This window comes from Acanthisitta chloris, unplaced genomic scaffold (assembly GCF_000695815.1).
Source record: "Acanthisitta chloris isolate BGI_N310 unplaced genomic scaffold, ASM69581v1 scaffold2874, whole genome shotgun sequence".
In the NCBI taxonomy this organism is placed as follows: Eukaryota; Metazoa; Chordata; class Aves; order Passeriformes; family Acanthisittidae; genus Acanthisitta; species Acanthisitta chloris.
Genome location: NW_008669750.1, coordinates 37,582 through 51,594, shown reverse-complemented (window position 1 = coordinate 51,594; position 14,013 = coordinate 37,582). Strand labels below are relative to the sequence as shown.

The following is a 14,013-nucleotide window of genomic DNA, read 5'->3' as shown; positions in this document are numbered from 1 at the left end:
TCCAGAGTTCATAAGTACTGACACTACTGAAAAAGTACAAGTTCAAACACACACATACAAACAAGACAAACTAGACAGGATATTGCAGATAAGGCTACTTTTTTCTTTTTTTTTCTTATAATTTTTTTATATATATGAATTTGATTCAACCAGGCACAGAGAACTTTGGAACACAATATTGAAAGCCACCTATGATAATCATTGAGGGTTAGGTGTTTGCAAAATCCCCAGTCAAGCATTCGCCCCTACAGCCTTAACAATGCAGACACAAATCTTTTATTTCCCAGCACTTCAAGTGAATTGTTCCTCAAACACAGTGGCTCTAAAACTGTACCGTATTTACTAGCAGAAGACTAGAGATGAGCTAATGAAGTGCCACCACACTCTGTGCAGCCTCACAGCAGTGGGAACACATGCACCACTGAGCTGAGCGCAGGCGATGGTTGGGCACTTGGGTACAGCCTGGAGCGCGACCGGAACGGACTGGCCACAGCAACCAGAGAACCAGCACTTGCACACATAACTTAAGGAAAACTGCATTACCAAACAGTACTTTTACATGAAGTTCAAACACAAACTTTTTTCCAAATATTCCTAATTTGCCAGAAAGCTCTGAAGGACATACCACCCCCCAGATGTTCAAGGTGTGTAATTCTGCACATCCAATTCCACATTAAATCACGAAAGAAGCACTCGCTTTTCAGCCACCTGTGGATTGAGCAAAATCCCCTTACAATTTAAGATTAGTAAATGCATTCCCAATCTACGGCTTCATGTAACATCACTAATAATATGCCTTGTTAAAGAAATTCTCTCAGAACATACATACAATATATACTGTGGGTGAAGGACACGGTGAACACATTATTTTCGTTCTCTCTAACAAATACCTAGTGATTATGGGCAGTGTTTTAATGCTGATGTTAAAAATTACATTATTTTTACTCTTCCAGTCCTGTTTTACTTGTAACAAGAATTACAACTTCAAAAGTGCACATACAACATGGACTGTGAAGAGTACAAATTAGTGCTTGTTCCACATTGGTGCTGCCATAGGTCCCTGTGGAGCCCTTTCAACAGTCACAAATTCATCAGGGTTGTCAAAAGCTTCATAGTGGATTAATAAATCTTGAATAGCACACTCCTCGATCTGGAAGGAAAAAAAGAACATGTATGTCAGTGTCAGATCTATATTTACACCACTAACATGGTTATGAACTAGCTTTATGAGTCCTGAATGCATGTCTGCTACAGACCTCCTGACCAGGAAGGAGTACTAGATGAGGTTTCCTGCAGACAACTTGAAGAAACCTCATGTTTTCAGGCCCTGTTCCTCAAGGGGATACTTGAACCACCCTGATATCTGCTGGAAAAGGCAACACAGCAGGGAACAAGTGCTCCAGGAGGTCTGCACTGGGGAAAACTTCCTAACACAGATGATTCAGGAGCTTATCAAGGGAGACACTCTGCTGAATCTCATTCTGACAAAACCAAGGACTGGTCAGGGAGAAGAAGGTCAAGGGCAGCCTTGGCTGCAATGATGATGAGGTGGTGGAGCTCAGGATCCACAGGCTCAGGAACAAGACAAACAACAAATCGAAACCTGGGACTTCAGAAGAGAAGACTATGATCTGAAAGGGTTTGCTTGGAAAAAATTTATGAGGTATGGCCCCAGAAAGGAGGCCACAACTGACGGTTGATGTTAAGGATCACCTCCAAGCTCAAGCACGGCCCATGCCAATGAGCTTACTAGTCAAGCAAGAGTGGTAGGAGGCAGGAGAGAATATTGCATTTTAAAATCTTTTCTATTGTGAGAGTGGTCATTTGTACAGGTTTTCCAGAGAGGCCAACAGTCTCCATCCTTGCAAATATTTAAAAGCTGCCTCGACATGGCTTTGAGAAACCTGCTCTGATCAGGGATTGGATCAGACAATTTCCAGAGGTTCTTTCCAACCTCAACCACACTCTGAGGCTGTGAATACATTCAGTATGCACTCAGTAGTCAATCTGACTTTAATACAGGCCTACCTTAAAGAGCACTGTGAAGTTATTATTAAATGATATTTCATATCATTATGTAAATAACATGTACTAATACATAATACTAGCAACTGATCTCTGAAATAGCCAATGAAAATTCCTTGTGCAACTTTACAGCTGCAGTAACTTAGCACTTTACCTGGATCAAAGCCAAAGGTTTTTCTCTGCTCCTAATGAGAGCAGCTTCTTGCTGGAGCTCTTCCTCTACAATAGCTGAAAACATGACAGGTGCTATCACAGGAGAGCTGGTGGGGGATGCTGCTGACCAGGGACTGCAAAAAAACCCAAATGACATTGTGAGACAACATCAAGAACAAGGTCAGCACAACACACAGAAAACAAGCTCCAGAATCTAAGCCACTATCAAACTTACTTATGACTCTCCAGCTGTGGAGAATCCAGAGCATGGTCTTCCAGACCTGGGCTGCTTCTAGTAGTGCACCTGGAAAAAGGCAGGATAGGAGAGTGAAAGTCACTGACAGAGCATCTCCCACATCACACTGTGAATTACAAACTTACAGTAGCAATTACAATAAATGTGCAGTTTTTCCAGAAAAAAGGCATTAGGATGTAATGCTGAAATTTTTTTAAGTGTGATGCTGTGACTAGAGGAGATACTGATGCTCATTTCTGACTACCAGAACTTAATGGAATTTCAGCTTGGACATTAATTCTGGCATTTCCTAACTTTTGAGCATTTGAACAAAAGCTCTTCATTTTTGGGCTTTTTGTTTTGTTTTGTTTTGTTTTATTTTTAAAGGGCTTTTTAACAAGTAAATTAGCCAAGTGAGTTATGCACTAACAGCACTGACTAAAAAGGCTTCCAATTAATATGAAAAGAATGAGGCTTCAAGACAAAATATCCAAACAACTCTCCTGTATCCAAATTAAGCATTTCATGCAAAACAAATCAGTTCTACAATAGCACTAGAGGAAATTATTTCCTTGAGTGTAAGCCCAAAAACCATGGATTTTAAGTACATATCCTGCAACCACCTCTCACATTTGTAAGAATAGCATAACACTAGAATTAACACAATAGAAAAAAGAAATCATGAAATATTTATAAAGTTCCCAACAGGAAGACATTTGATTCAGTTGCAAAACGTTAACCTCTCAACAAAGAGAAGTCACATTTGGTACACTGTATTCCTTAAGAGACAAGGATATCTGTCAGAAATATCCTACATCAGTAGGAAGAGAGGGACCTATTCTCATGATTTAATACCTATCTTTGACAAATTTTGCAATTTCCAGAACTCTAAAAATGTGTTACAGCATATTATAAAATGCTGGCAAACTTTTTTGAATTATTCTATGGCATTGCAAACAACTCTAAGGGTGTTGCTATTCCAATAAATCAGTCTCAATTTTCTTTAAGGTTTTGGTAATCCTTTGCAACTGACCACAAACTCTTGGAAATGACAAAAAAAAATTCTATAGAAAGCTAATAGAATTCCAGTAACTGCTAAATTCTCTGCCTGGAATATTTTCCCCAGAACACAATTCCAAGGACAACAAAACCCATAATTCTTACCGCTGAGCAATGAGGGCAAGATCTCAAAAACTCTGAAATTCAACATCCATCATCAAAAATGGCATTTAAATGAACCATGTTGGGCTTTTTGTCACAAAACATAATTTCACCCATCAAACAAACAATGCACGTTGCCAGGTCATGTATCCTTACACTCAGTCTGAAAAACATGGACTGAGTAAAAGGACTACGAGATGGGTGGAAAATGCGCTGGAAATGGATTAGCTGTACAAAGTCCAACTGGAAACCAAGCACTAGTGGTGGTCCCTCAGGGACTGATACTGGAACCAATCCTGTTAGGCTGCCCTTCAGAAGGCCCTCGAGAGGCTGGAGAAATGGGCAGCTGAATACTAAAGAATTTCAAAGACAAGTGCAAAGTGTATTTGGAAGAGAACAGCCCCACAAAGAGCACAGGCCAGGGGCTGACTAGCTAGAAAGCAGCTCTGCGAGAGAGAAAGCAGAACCTGCAGAGTCCTGGCTGGGAGAGCAAGTCAAAGATGTAATAATGGGCATGTGCCCTTGCAGCAAAGGTGCTACATAATGGGCTGTACTAGCAAGAGTTTAGCAAGGCAGGCAGAAGAAGTGATTCTTCCCCCTTGGGCTGTATTTGATACTCTGGATACAGAGCATCACACCCACTTTTGGGCTCCTCAGTACAAGAAGGATGCTGTCAGGTTGGAACAAGTCCAGGGGAGGGCCACTAAGACCAGAGGCTGGAACACACAACAGGAGGAACTGTGTTTGATTAACCCTACAGGGAGGCAGCCAAGGGCAGATCTCACTGCTGTCTTCAACTACCTAACTGGAGTATAGAGAAAAGGTGCAGTAATAATCTTCTTTGAGGTGCACAATGACAGAATAAGAGGCAGCACACACAAGACGCAAAATAGGAAATCCCTGACAGATATAAGGAAAAATAAAAGTCCCATATGGAGATGATCATACACTGAAACATGCTGCCCAGAAAGTTTGGGGTACCTTCATACTTGGAAACAGTCAAAACTCAATCAGACCAAGTCCTGAGCAATGTGATTTAGTCTGACTTACATTGAGCAGGAGGCTGAACTAGAGAATCTAAATTATTCTATGATTTCAACAGCTGAAGTCTAGATAAATTAGCTTCCAGCTCTCACTGCACTTAAAGATGACAACCTATTAAAAAGCAGGAAAGAACTAAAGAGAAGGAAGCAAGGAGGAGATGAAGATAGCTTTTTGTGCTTTTATACCTGTGTTTTCTCTCAGCTTTATCTTTTTTCCACCTGCTTTAATAATACCTACCTTCCTGCATATTTGACAATAACCAATACTTATGAGCCCATCTGACAGCTACACTCATCTTTCCATTCTAAAGAACTTACAGCACTACTATAAATGAGCCCAAGCTGATCGTTACACTTAACAGACCTGTTTCAGTACAGAGTAAAAGTTCTTTCCAGAGTAAGACTTCTATATGAACAAACCAAAAAACCCAAATAACATCAACAAAACTTCCACCTCAACAGGAATTTCCAAAAACTGGTATTAATAGTTCCATCATCACAGCACACTCCAGTGATCAATTAAAAGATAAGTAAATACATGTGTCATGTCCCTCAATTTAAATGGGACTTTAGAATGTAGGAAGCAGTCCACATATTTTGAAGCTGTTTGTACATATGTACATCTGTGTTTCTTGCTAGCAAGACACGCGGTCCAGATATTAAATCAACTGCAGATATTTCAACATGCTAGACTAATTCCTCAGCTGGCATCAAAACAACTAGAAGAAATGGAATAGACAGGAAATGTGAGGCTAGCATATACAGAAAAATGGAAAAAAAAGCCTCAAAAATATAGAACTTGGAAACCTGGAAACCTTGAAAATTAAAGACTGATGCAGATACATAAGTGATTCTGCATGGAAACAAACCAGCCAAGTATCATCAGTACTGAACCAACCTGATTAACTCAGTTGGCTGAACTTGCCATGACTCCCTGCACAGCCACCAAAATGTCCCAGCACTCAGGTCCTCAGTATTTCTTGAGGATTTGTTCATTTGAAGACAGTTCAGGTCTGGTGCCTCCCTGACATAATGACTGCTCTCAGAGAAAAAACACAAAGCCTGGTCTCCTGCAGAATCTCTTGGGTCTTGCTCTACCATTTGAGTCATGTAGTACTTATTAGCTCATTATCAGCCATGACAGAACTAGGCCATTTCCACATGAAGCCAAAAAGACTTGTTTCCACTAAGACTCTTCACTGCTCCCTGGAGTAACACAATGAACACAACTCAGGCTTCCACAGCAAAGTCATGACAGGCCTATGTTTTTAGCTTGGGTTATGAGCTACACATGCACAACTGTACAGTGTAACTGCCAGGGCTGAGGTGTCCCTGGAAACAATACAACCACACCCCCCAGCTTTTGGGCTGATCTGCCTCTGGATTGAATCCAGTTCACATCACCACAATCCATGACATGGCTTACCTACAGAAAATTTCTGGGTTGCATAAATTGGAAGATGACAGTACATAGGAGAGTGTTTACACAACCATACACAACTTTCACCCAGAGACTTAAGAAAATTGTCAGCTTAATTACTACACAGTTTATCCAATGGAAAAAGACAAAGCAGAAACATTAGCCGTGCAAGTAATCTTCAGTGTCCTATCAGCAACTCTGACATGTGAGGATTACTTAGGCTCTACACATGTATAATTTCCTTCCCTTATAAAAAGGAAGAGATAAGCGTGTGCAGAATTAATCTTCACAGAAATAGCCCTTGAATGCCACAGGCAAAAATCAGAGCCTCCTCTGACAGGAGCTCTACAGTCAAAGAATAAAATTACCTCAAACTAGAAACTCAGCTCCTAAGTTTCAAATGGAGGAACTAGTCACCTAGGCTCTTTATACCTAATAGAGAGAAATAAGCACCTTCAGGTATAATTCAAAAACAACCTGAAATAGCTAAGGAAGTGCCTTCTTTTCCAACTGATGATAGTCAATTTAGCCATCTACTAGGCTTCCACTAGCTTAATGTATCATTTTCAGACAGCTAATGTATTAGACCTGGAGCCAGCTCAAATAATCCACTTTGAGATCGTGCAGACTGAAGAGACTGTACAGACTAGACAGAGCAATGCAAAAGGGAAAGAAATGACTTTATGAAGATTACAGAGCTAGTGTGACAAAGCTAATAATAGCATCCAGTGCAAATTCCCTTATCACCAGCCTTTGCCATTTCCCATATGATGAAGAGTCGTATTATTGTGCTAGCAACAAAACGAACAGCACCTGTTTTTCTGCAGATTTGTTTCATGTCCCTACATCTCCACTCACTACAGTAATGCCAGCTTTGTTCCTCTGTTCCTGAAGAACACCAATCCATCACATGCACTCTCCAAATCCCACCTACAACACAATCCCCCACACAGTGTTTCTCTGCTTCAATCCTTATTTAGTTCTTTATCCATCAATAAGACACATACTGCTTCTGTCCTAGGGAAACACCAGTTTTTATACAAGCTGAGCAACCAAAAGCAGGGTCAGTTTCTGGAGCACGATGGAACAGGAGTTCATAAGAAAAACTAGGAGACTCTGAGCATCAGGGCTCACTGTGCACCAATGGACTCTGCAAACTCTTCCCCCACAACACAGCCGTGTAACTTGAGTCAGGATGCTACGGAGAGTTGAGTTGTAAGGAGTTGTGAAGGATTACAGGGACTTCCTCTCTTTATTCAGGAGCTACATTTAAGCTTAGTCCCTCAGGCATTTTTTGAGCTACACTGCAGCTATGCCCAAGCCCAGCCTTGGTTTTCCTGAGCCTGACTTGAGACTTGCAGGTTTGAGCTCAACGCTGCCTCATCCCAAGGGACCTGTCTGTGGCTCATGCTGGTTTCTGTCACAGAGCCTGCCCTACTCACCTCACTCTGGCATACTGGGGCTATGCCCTTGCCAGGGAGGTCACTGCCCAGCTGGTCATGCTGTCACCCTTGGCTTCTCTACCACCCTGGGGCAGATGGCCTGTGCTGCTTCCAGATCATAGGTGTGAAAGTCTAAGATTTTCAGGCTGTCTTGTAAATATATTTGAAATGCATAGCATTCAGAAAGTTACTGATGATAGGTGGAAGAGATGCAGGTGGGTGGGCAGCTCAGTCAAACAGACCTTCAGGAAAAATGCTGACATTTCCTTCCTCAGCTTAGGCAGCTAATTTAACTCACAAAACAGAGGTTTCTTTGGAGATAGCAAGAGGATGAACAGCAACAACATTCTGATCAAAGAGCAATATTGTCTAGTAACTAGAGATATAATTCACATGCACCTGAGAACTGGTTAATTTTTGTCCTTAGAACTGTAGCCCCACAGTAATTATAATAGATAGACACAACCAACACATCAATATTTCTGTAAGCCCTCTGAATCCATGCACCTGAACACTTCAGTCATCTTACATGAAAACTCAGATTAGGAAATGCCAGAACTGTGAATAAAACTGATTTCATCCACTCACTGGTTACACAGAAATACTCCTAAGCAAACTGTTTTATACATGCCATATCTGAACACTAATGAGCATCTAGTTTCTACAGAAGTTAGAAAATATAGGCTTCTCATTTTATACATACATATACAAACATACCCACACACAGGCATATTTTGTTAGGAGCCTGAAATGTTTGTGTTATATACATGTGTGCACACATCCCCCCACACGTGCCAGCTATATGGACATAAAGTATTAGTAATGGCATTAAATTGCTTTAGGTTTTTAAGCTTCCTATTCTTAAGAGCATCCCATTCATAAATCCTATTGACAGAATCATTAGAAGAATGATTACAGGATCTTTTTCTTTCATTTCAGCAGAATCTACACAGGTCATTGTGCTTCTTGTATAATGGTTGATCAATTAGAAAAGACTGCTCTCTCACCTCATGGTATTTTGGACTGACGAATCCTCAGATCCTTTATATCCACATCTTTTGATACCAGTACCAGGTGAGTTATTTGCACTCATACATTTTTCTTCTTCCATTACAAGATCACGGAATGACTTTGGCAAAACAGAATGTAACGAAGATGACCTTTTTAAAAACAAAAAACAAACCCAACACACTTTACACTTGCAATACTACATATTGTTCCACAATTCCGAGAGCAAAAGGGTCTTTTCAGTCACTAAAAGTACAATATTACTTAGTTTTTATATCTCACCATTATCCTGCTAGACATCATTTGCTAAAATAAGTCATTCTGAGTCCAATAGGTAAAGAACAGGAAATAAATATCTATGAAAACAGAACAAGCCAGAAGTTTGGAAATTTCATCAAAATAAAAAAAAAAATTAAATCCAAACACAATCACAGAATCAATTAGGTTGGAAGGGATCACAATGGGTTACCTGGTCCAACCTCCCTGCTCAAGCAGAGCCAGCCCAGAGCACATGGCTCAGGATTGAGTCCAGATGGTTCTCAAATGCCTCCAGTGAGGGACAATCCATGACCTGTCTGGGCAATCTGTTCAGTGCTCAGTGACTGCATAGGAAAGAAGTCCTTCCTTGTGCTCAGGTGGAACTTCCTGGGCATCAGTTTTTGCTGTTACCACTTGTTTCACTGGTTTCTGCCTGATCCATCCTCTTGGCACTTCTCATTTATGGACTTAAATACATTAATGAGGTCCCTCTCAGTCATCTCTTCTCAAGGCTGAACAGGCCCAACTCCCTCAGCTTTTCCTCATCAGTGAGATACTCTGGTCCCTTCAGCATCTTCCTTGCCCTCCCCTGGACCTGCTGCAAAAGCTCCATGTCTCTCTTGCTCTGAGGAGCCCAGAACTGGACAATCCTCCAGATGTGGCCCCATGAGGACCTTTGAAGACAGAAACCCCACCCCTCCATCTATTCTCCTAACACATCCTCTTAAAAAGCAATTTTATTTTCACTGACATCTTGTCTTAAACAATCTGTACCTTTTCTAACAGTACTAGTCCTTGAAAAGTATTGTCATAAATCACACAATGCTCTAGTACTGTCCATCTACTACTCATGGTTTACCACCATAGAAGTCAAGTATAGGTGATCTTTTTTTTCCCCAAGATATTAAATGAGTTACTTGTACCTGCTGGAGGTAAGATAAAACACTTAATCCACAGCAAAGTTCAATAAAATTTATATCCTTCATTTTCTTTAATTTGTCCAAGTTAAGTTACTAAACTAGAACCTTCATATTATCTTTCAAAAATAAACTGGTATGAAAGTATAGAAATTTAGCATCTTAGGTATTCTGAAGACTTTCTGAGCCAAAAGCCTTTTTATTCACAGAATTCAAGGCAGTTACTATTAGTCTTTCCCTTACCCATCAGAGCTTTGGAATTAATTCCTCATACATTTGCTTACATTCAACTCTCCTAAGCATAGCAGTCCCATTCATTGTAAAATACACAAAATACTGGAAGAACAGCTCTGCTCATTATCTACTCAAAGAAACAAGAGACCAATTATAAACACTACCAAAGTAAAACAAGCTTTTTATACAATGCTAATTGTTTGCGCAGCTGCCATAGGAAGGGAAGCATCTGAAGCCAAAGACTTCCAAACTACATCTATGTGGTATACAATTTAAGATAATAAATACAAAGCAACTAAAACATTGCAACATTGTATCTGCAATCTTAAAACAAAAGCATCTGAAAGCTACAGATGATGTCTGATGCTGGACCACCCAGGCCTGAGTTTGGGCCTTTTTGGTCTTTTAGATACCAGAGGAACAGTGCACAAGACATAGAAAGCAGAATGGGAACCTGCAGATGCAGGGGCTCACTCATTTTGCACATCTATTCCCACCATCAGCTGGCTCTCAAAAGTCCAGCCAAGTGTTTGCCCAGAACTTGCCCAAACCTATTATAGCAAGTCTGCAAATGGCCCTTGGGATCTGCTGCCACAGAAGCTTCTTCTGCTACCAGTATTTTAAGTAGCCTACCCATTTTCATGAAAATTCTGTATTGCAATCAGATCCACTTGCAGAAGAGAACCAAAAAAACCCCCCCAAAACTTCAAAACAATTTCTGCAAAAAAAAAATCAACTCTGTGTCATTCTCAGTTTGTTAGCCTATCCAAAATGATTATTCATCGCTTAATATGGATTGTCTAAAACTAGTACAAAGTTTTCCAAACAGTAATAACTCAGAATTTCAGCTTGTCCTGCCTGATACATTATCATTTCTATCTAATTTGTAACATTAGAAAAACTAATTTGTACATCATTTTTTAAAGAAGTGGAATATGACTAAGTTTCTCTAAGCCATAACTGCAAAACATCAAAGCATGAAGTTCCAAAACAACTGCTGATGTTTCAGTACAAGATGGAGTACTGTCAAACTGACAAACTAGACATTAAAATACACAACTGTTAATTCTCAAGAGACACTTCAAATTTCTTTATGCCTCCACACTTGAAAAGCCATAGGCTCTCCCTAAGCTTATAAAAGCTCCAAAACAAATAAGCAGCAGCCCCACCTGCACTGATCAAAGTAGGTTTGGAGAACTAATAAAGTTAACACCTAGTTTTCTTGCATGATTTACTTTAAAAGTATTAATACTGTGACTTTTTTTTTATTGCTTCTAATTTTCACTTTTCTTCAAAGGAGGAAACATCAGTTCATTTTCTCCAAAAACCGTAAAACTGGAGGTTTCTTTTGGTGGAAAAGGTAGGGTATTGTGTATAACAGACTCTGTCTTTCAGTCAACCTAAAAAGAGCCAGAAGGTCCCACACCCTTCTGGCAAGTGTGCTCACTGCACATCCAAGATGAATATCTGATTTCACTGGAACACAAGTTCAATGGTTTTAACTATACTGCATGTGTGGAAAGCTCAGTCTATTGCCAAATGCACTCTAATAGTGAATTTACAGACTATAACTTTGCAAATATAATATTAGAGCAGATGAGTAACACTTACCATTCTACCTTACATACAAAAATACTTGGAAAAACTGGCAGGGGCAATCAAATAATTGATGGCTTGCCTTAAGCAGCTTAAAATTCATTCAACAAATGCTCTCTTCCAGCAGCTAGGCCTAATTTTAAATTTTCATATAGCTCCCACTGGTTCTTTGCTTGAACTCTCAAGCTACTGGCATTTTCCAGATCAGCAGCCAGAGGAACGCACGGAATCATGCGTGGTGACCACATGAGCATTAGATTGGATTCCATCCTCCTGAAATATACCCTAGCCTTTCCACTCAGGATGGTTTGTGTAACACAGTAGAATCCAGCTACTTTCAAAAACTGTTTAATCAGAACCTTAAGAGCACGATATATTTTTTGGAGACATTTATCTAAGGGTATCCAAAAATCAGTCTCTATTGGCCTTTTAAAGGCAAGAAACAGTTCATAGGCAGTTGGTAGTTTAAAATTAAATAACACCCAAGAGGTAAAGAATCATCTATCAGAGAGTAGATGAATAGCATGAACAGTCAAACTATTCAGGCAAACCTTTTGACACAGAATGCCTTTCAGGAAGCAACTACTGCCAGGAAGCAGCCTACCTTTTCTTCAGCCAGGTGGGGATGTGATTTTTTGTTTTGCTCTGCATACATTCATTAAATAGCTAACAGGTTACTTGTCTATTTTGAACTTGCAGAAGCACAGCAGAAAGGCATCATTTCCAGCAGATGCTTACTACTGTTACTTCCTAAAGGAGCACACAATTCATACAAAGGATCAAAGGAAAAAGAGCCAAGAGACACAAGAGGAAGATGACTAACTGTGAAAAATAAACATATCCATTGAAAGACAGCATCCTATTTTACTTTGAAATCTATCCAATACAAAAGGCAAAGTACTATAATAGCATTTAAAACAGCTACATTTCATTAAAAAAAAAAAAAAAAGACTTCATTTAAAATAGTGACTGTGGTGGGTGTGCAGCAACCTTTGTTACAAACAAGTAAGCCTTAGAGGGAGGAGAGGACAGTTCTCCTAGTGTAACAGTACAGAGGTAATTGCAATAAAAGTCTAGACCTCCTTGAAGAAGGAACCCTGGAGAAATGCCCAGCATTTACTTCAAGCTAAGAGCATGCAAATAGGTATTTATCTTGTAACGATTAAACACATCAAATTTACATAGCATGAGTTGGACTAGGACCTCATCACATTCATTGCTATAAACCTACTTCACTGAACAGATGATCAACTGTTTTTCTATCCAATACAGTGATATTAACTTGAACACTTAAATGTGGTGTGTATCAGCATTCAAAGTCATTGTAAACTCATTATGCATCCTTCCACCATAAAAATTTTTAGCAACAGCCAACACTCCCTCCAGCTCCAAGACACTTAGGCAACTTTGTTATCTCTAACTTGGGTCAGTTTTTCTCCACTCCAAAGTCATTCCAGACCTTTCGCCCAGGAAGGGCTAATAATTTTCAGCATGGTTTCGACAGGAAAAAACACCATTCATAATGGTTTTCCATAACCTCTTCCTGACTAAGTTTCAGAGCTTGTGGTCAACCTTCTTCTATGCTTTACTTGCAAACACCACATCATGCACAGGAAAGCACCAGATGGGATGCAGTCTTCTGACTCAGAGCAAAATTTCAAAGAACTGTTAAACTGCAACCGCTGCATTTCCCTCCTCACTTCATATTTCTAGATCATTATCAAATGTAGACACAAATAGTTCAGTCTTTTTAATGAACAAAACCTAGGTAGTTTTTATGTAAGAAACGGCTTCTAAGAGGTTATTCAGTGTAAAAACCCTTCAAAGAATTGATATTTATTTAGACCATACCAGGCATTCCCTAGTTTTGCAACTTTCGTAGGTGGTGGTGGTGTAGTTACTAGAGTGGTAGGCTCTGTGCTGCTAGTTACTGATCCATTATCTTTTGCTGCCAGGGCAATCATTTTCCTTTGCTTCTGAGACAGCTTGATTCCATGAGACACCATTCTGCTGTGAATTGCAAAGAGAGAAGATGTAAGATCAGTGTCCTTTGAGATGACTCACCTTTAATCTTGCAAATTCAACTCAGAACTACTTCTTTCCTAGACCAAAATACTTTGAGTGCCAAAAGGTGAGGGGGGAAGTGCTCAGATGGATGAGAAAAAAAAAGGATCAATTCATATCAAGAGTGACAGAAAGAAAAGCGTCATAAAACTATTCTTCACATAGATGACTGCAAACGAAAAGATGCAGAGTAGGAATCAAGTCTCCAAAAGAGATGGACTACCACCAGATGAAGACTACTTTCTAACTTTGTAATTTATTTTTTTAATAGACTTGTCAAGCTTAGCTCCCTTAAACCATAAATATTCATGCATTTAAAAATGAATACAACAGCATATAGCCATTTCTTTCTATTTGTAATAACTGTCATTTCTGAGGTATTTGTATTCTTCCATCTTAGCTGGTTTGCTCACAGCTTCTGAACCTACATAGCAATCAACCCATCACCAGGTTCCAG

General features: G+C 39.7%; 1 protein-coding gene across 1 annotated transcript in view; it reads right to left on the bottom strand.

Moving 5' to 3' along the window:
* Window positions 1-858: 858 nt before the first annotated feature.
* IBTK (inhibitor of Bruton agammaglobulinemia tyrosine kinase) overlaps window positions 859-14,013 on the bottom strand; it is a 43,055-nt gene continuing 29,900 nt past the window's right edge. Inside the window, exons 25-29 of the mRNA XM_009073427.1 lie at window positions 13,344-13,502; window positions 8,487-8,639; window positions 2,414-2,482; window positions 2,180-2,312; window positions 859-1,150 (exon numbers count right to left, since the gene is read on the bottom strand). Of these exons, the coding sequence (XP_009071675.1) occupies window positions 1,025-1,150; window positions 2,180-2,312; window positions 2,414-2,482; window positions 8,487-8,639; window positions 13,344-13,502 (640 nt within the window). The 3' untranslated portion in view covers window positions 859-1,024. The remainder of the gene's footprint in view (window positions 1,151-2,179; window positions 2,313-2,413; window positions 2,483-8,486; window positions 8,640-13,343; window positions 13,503-14,013) is intronic.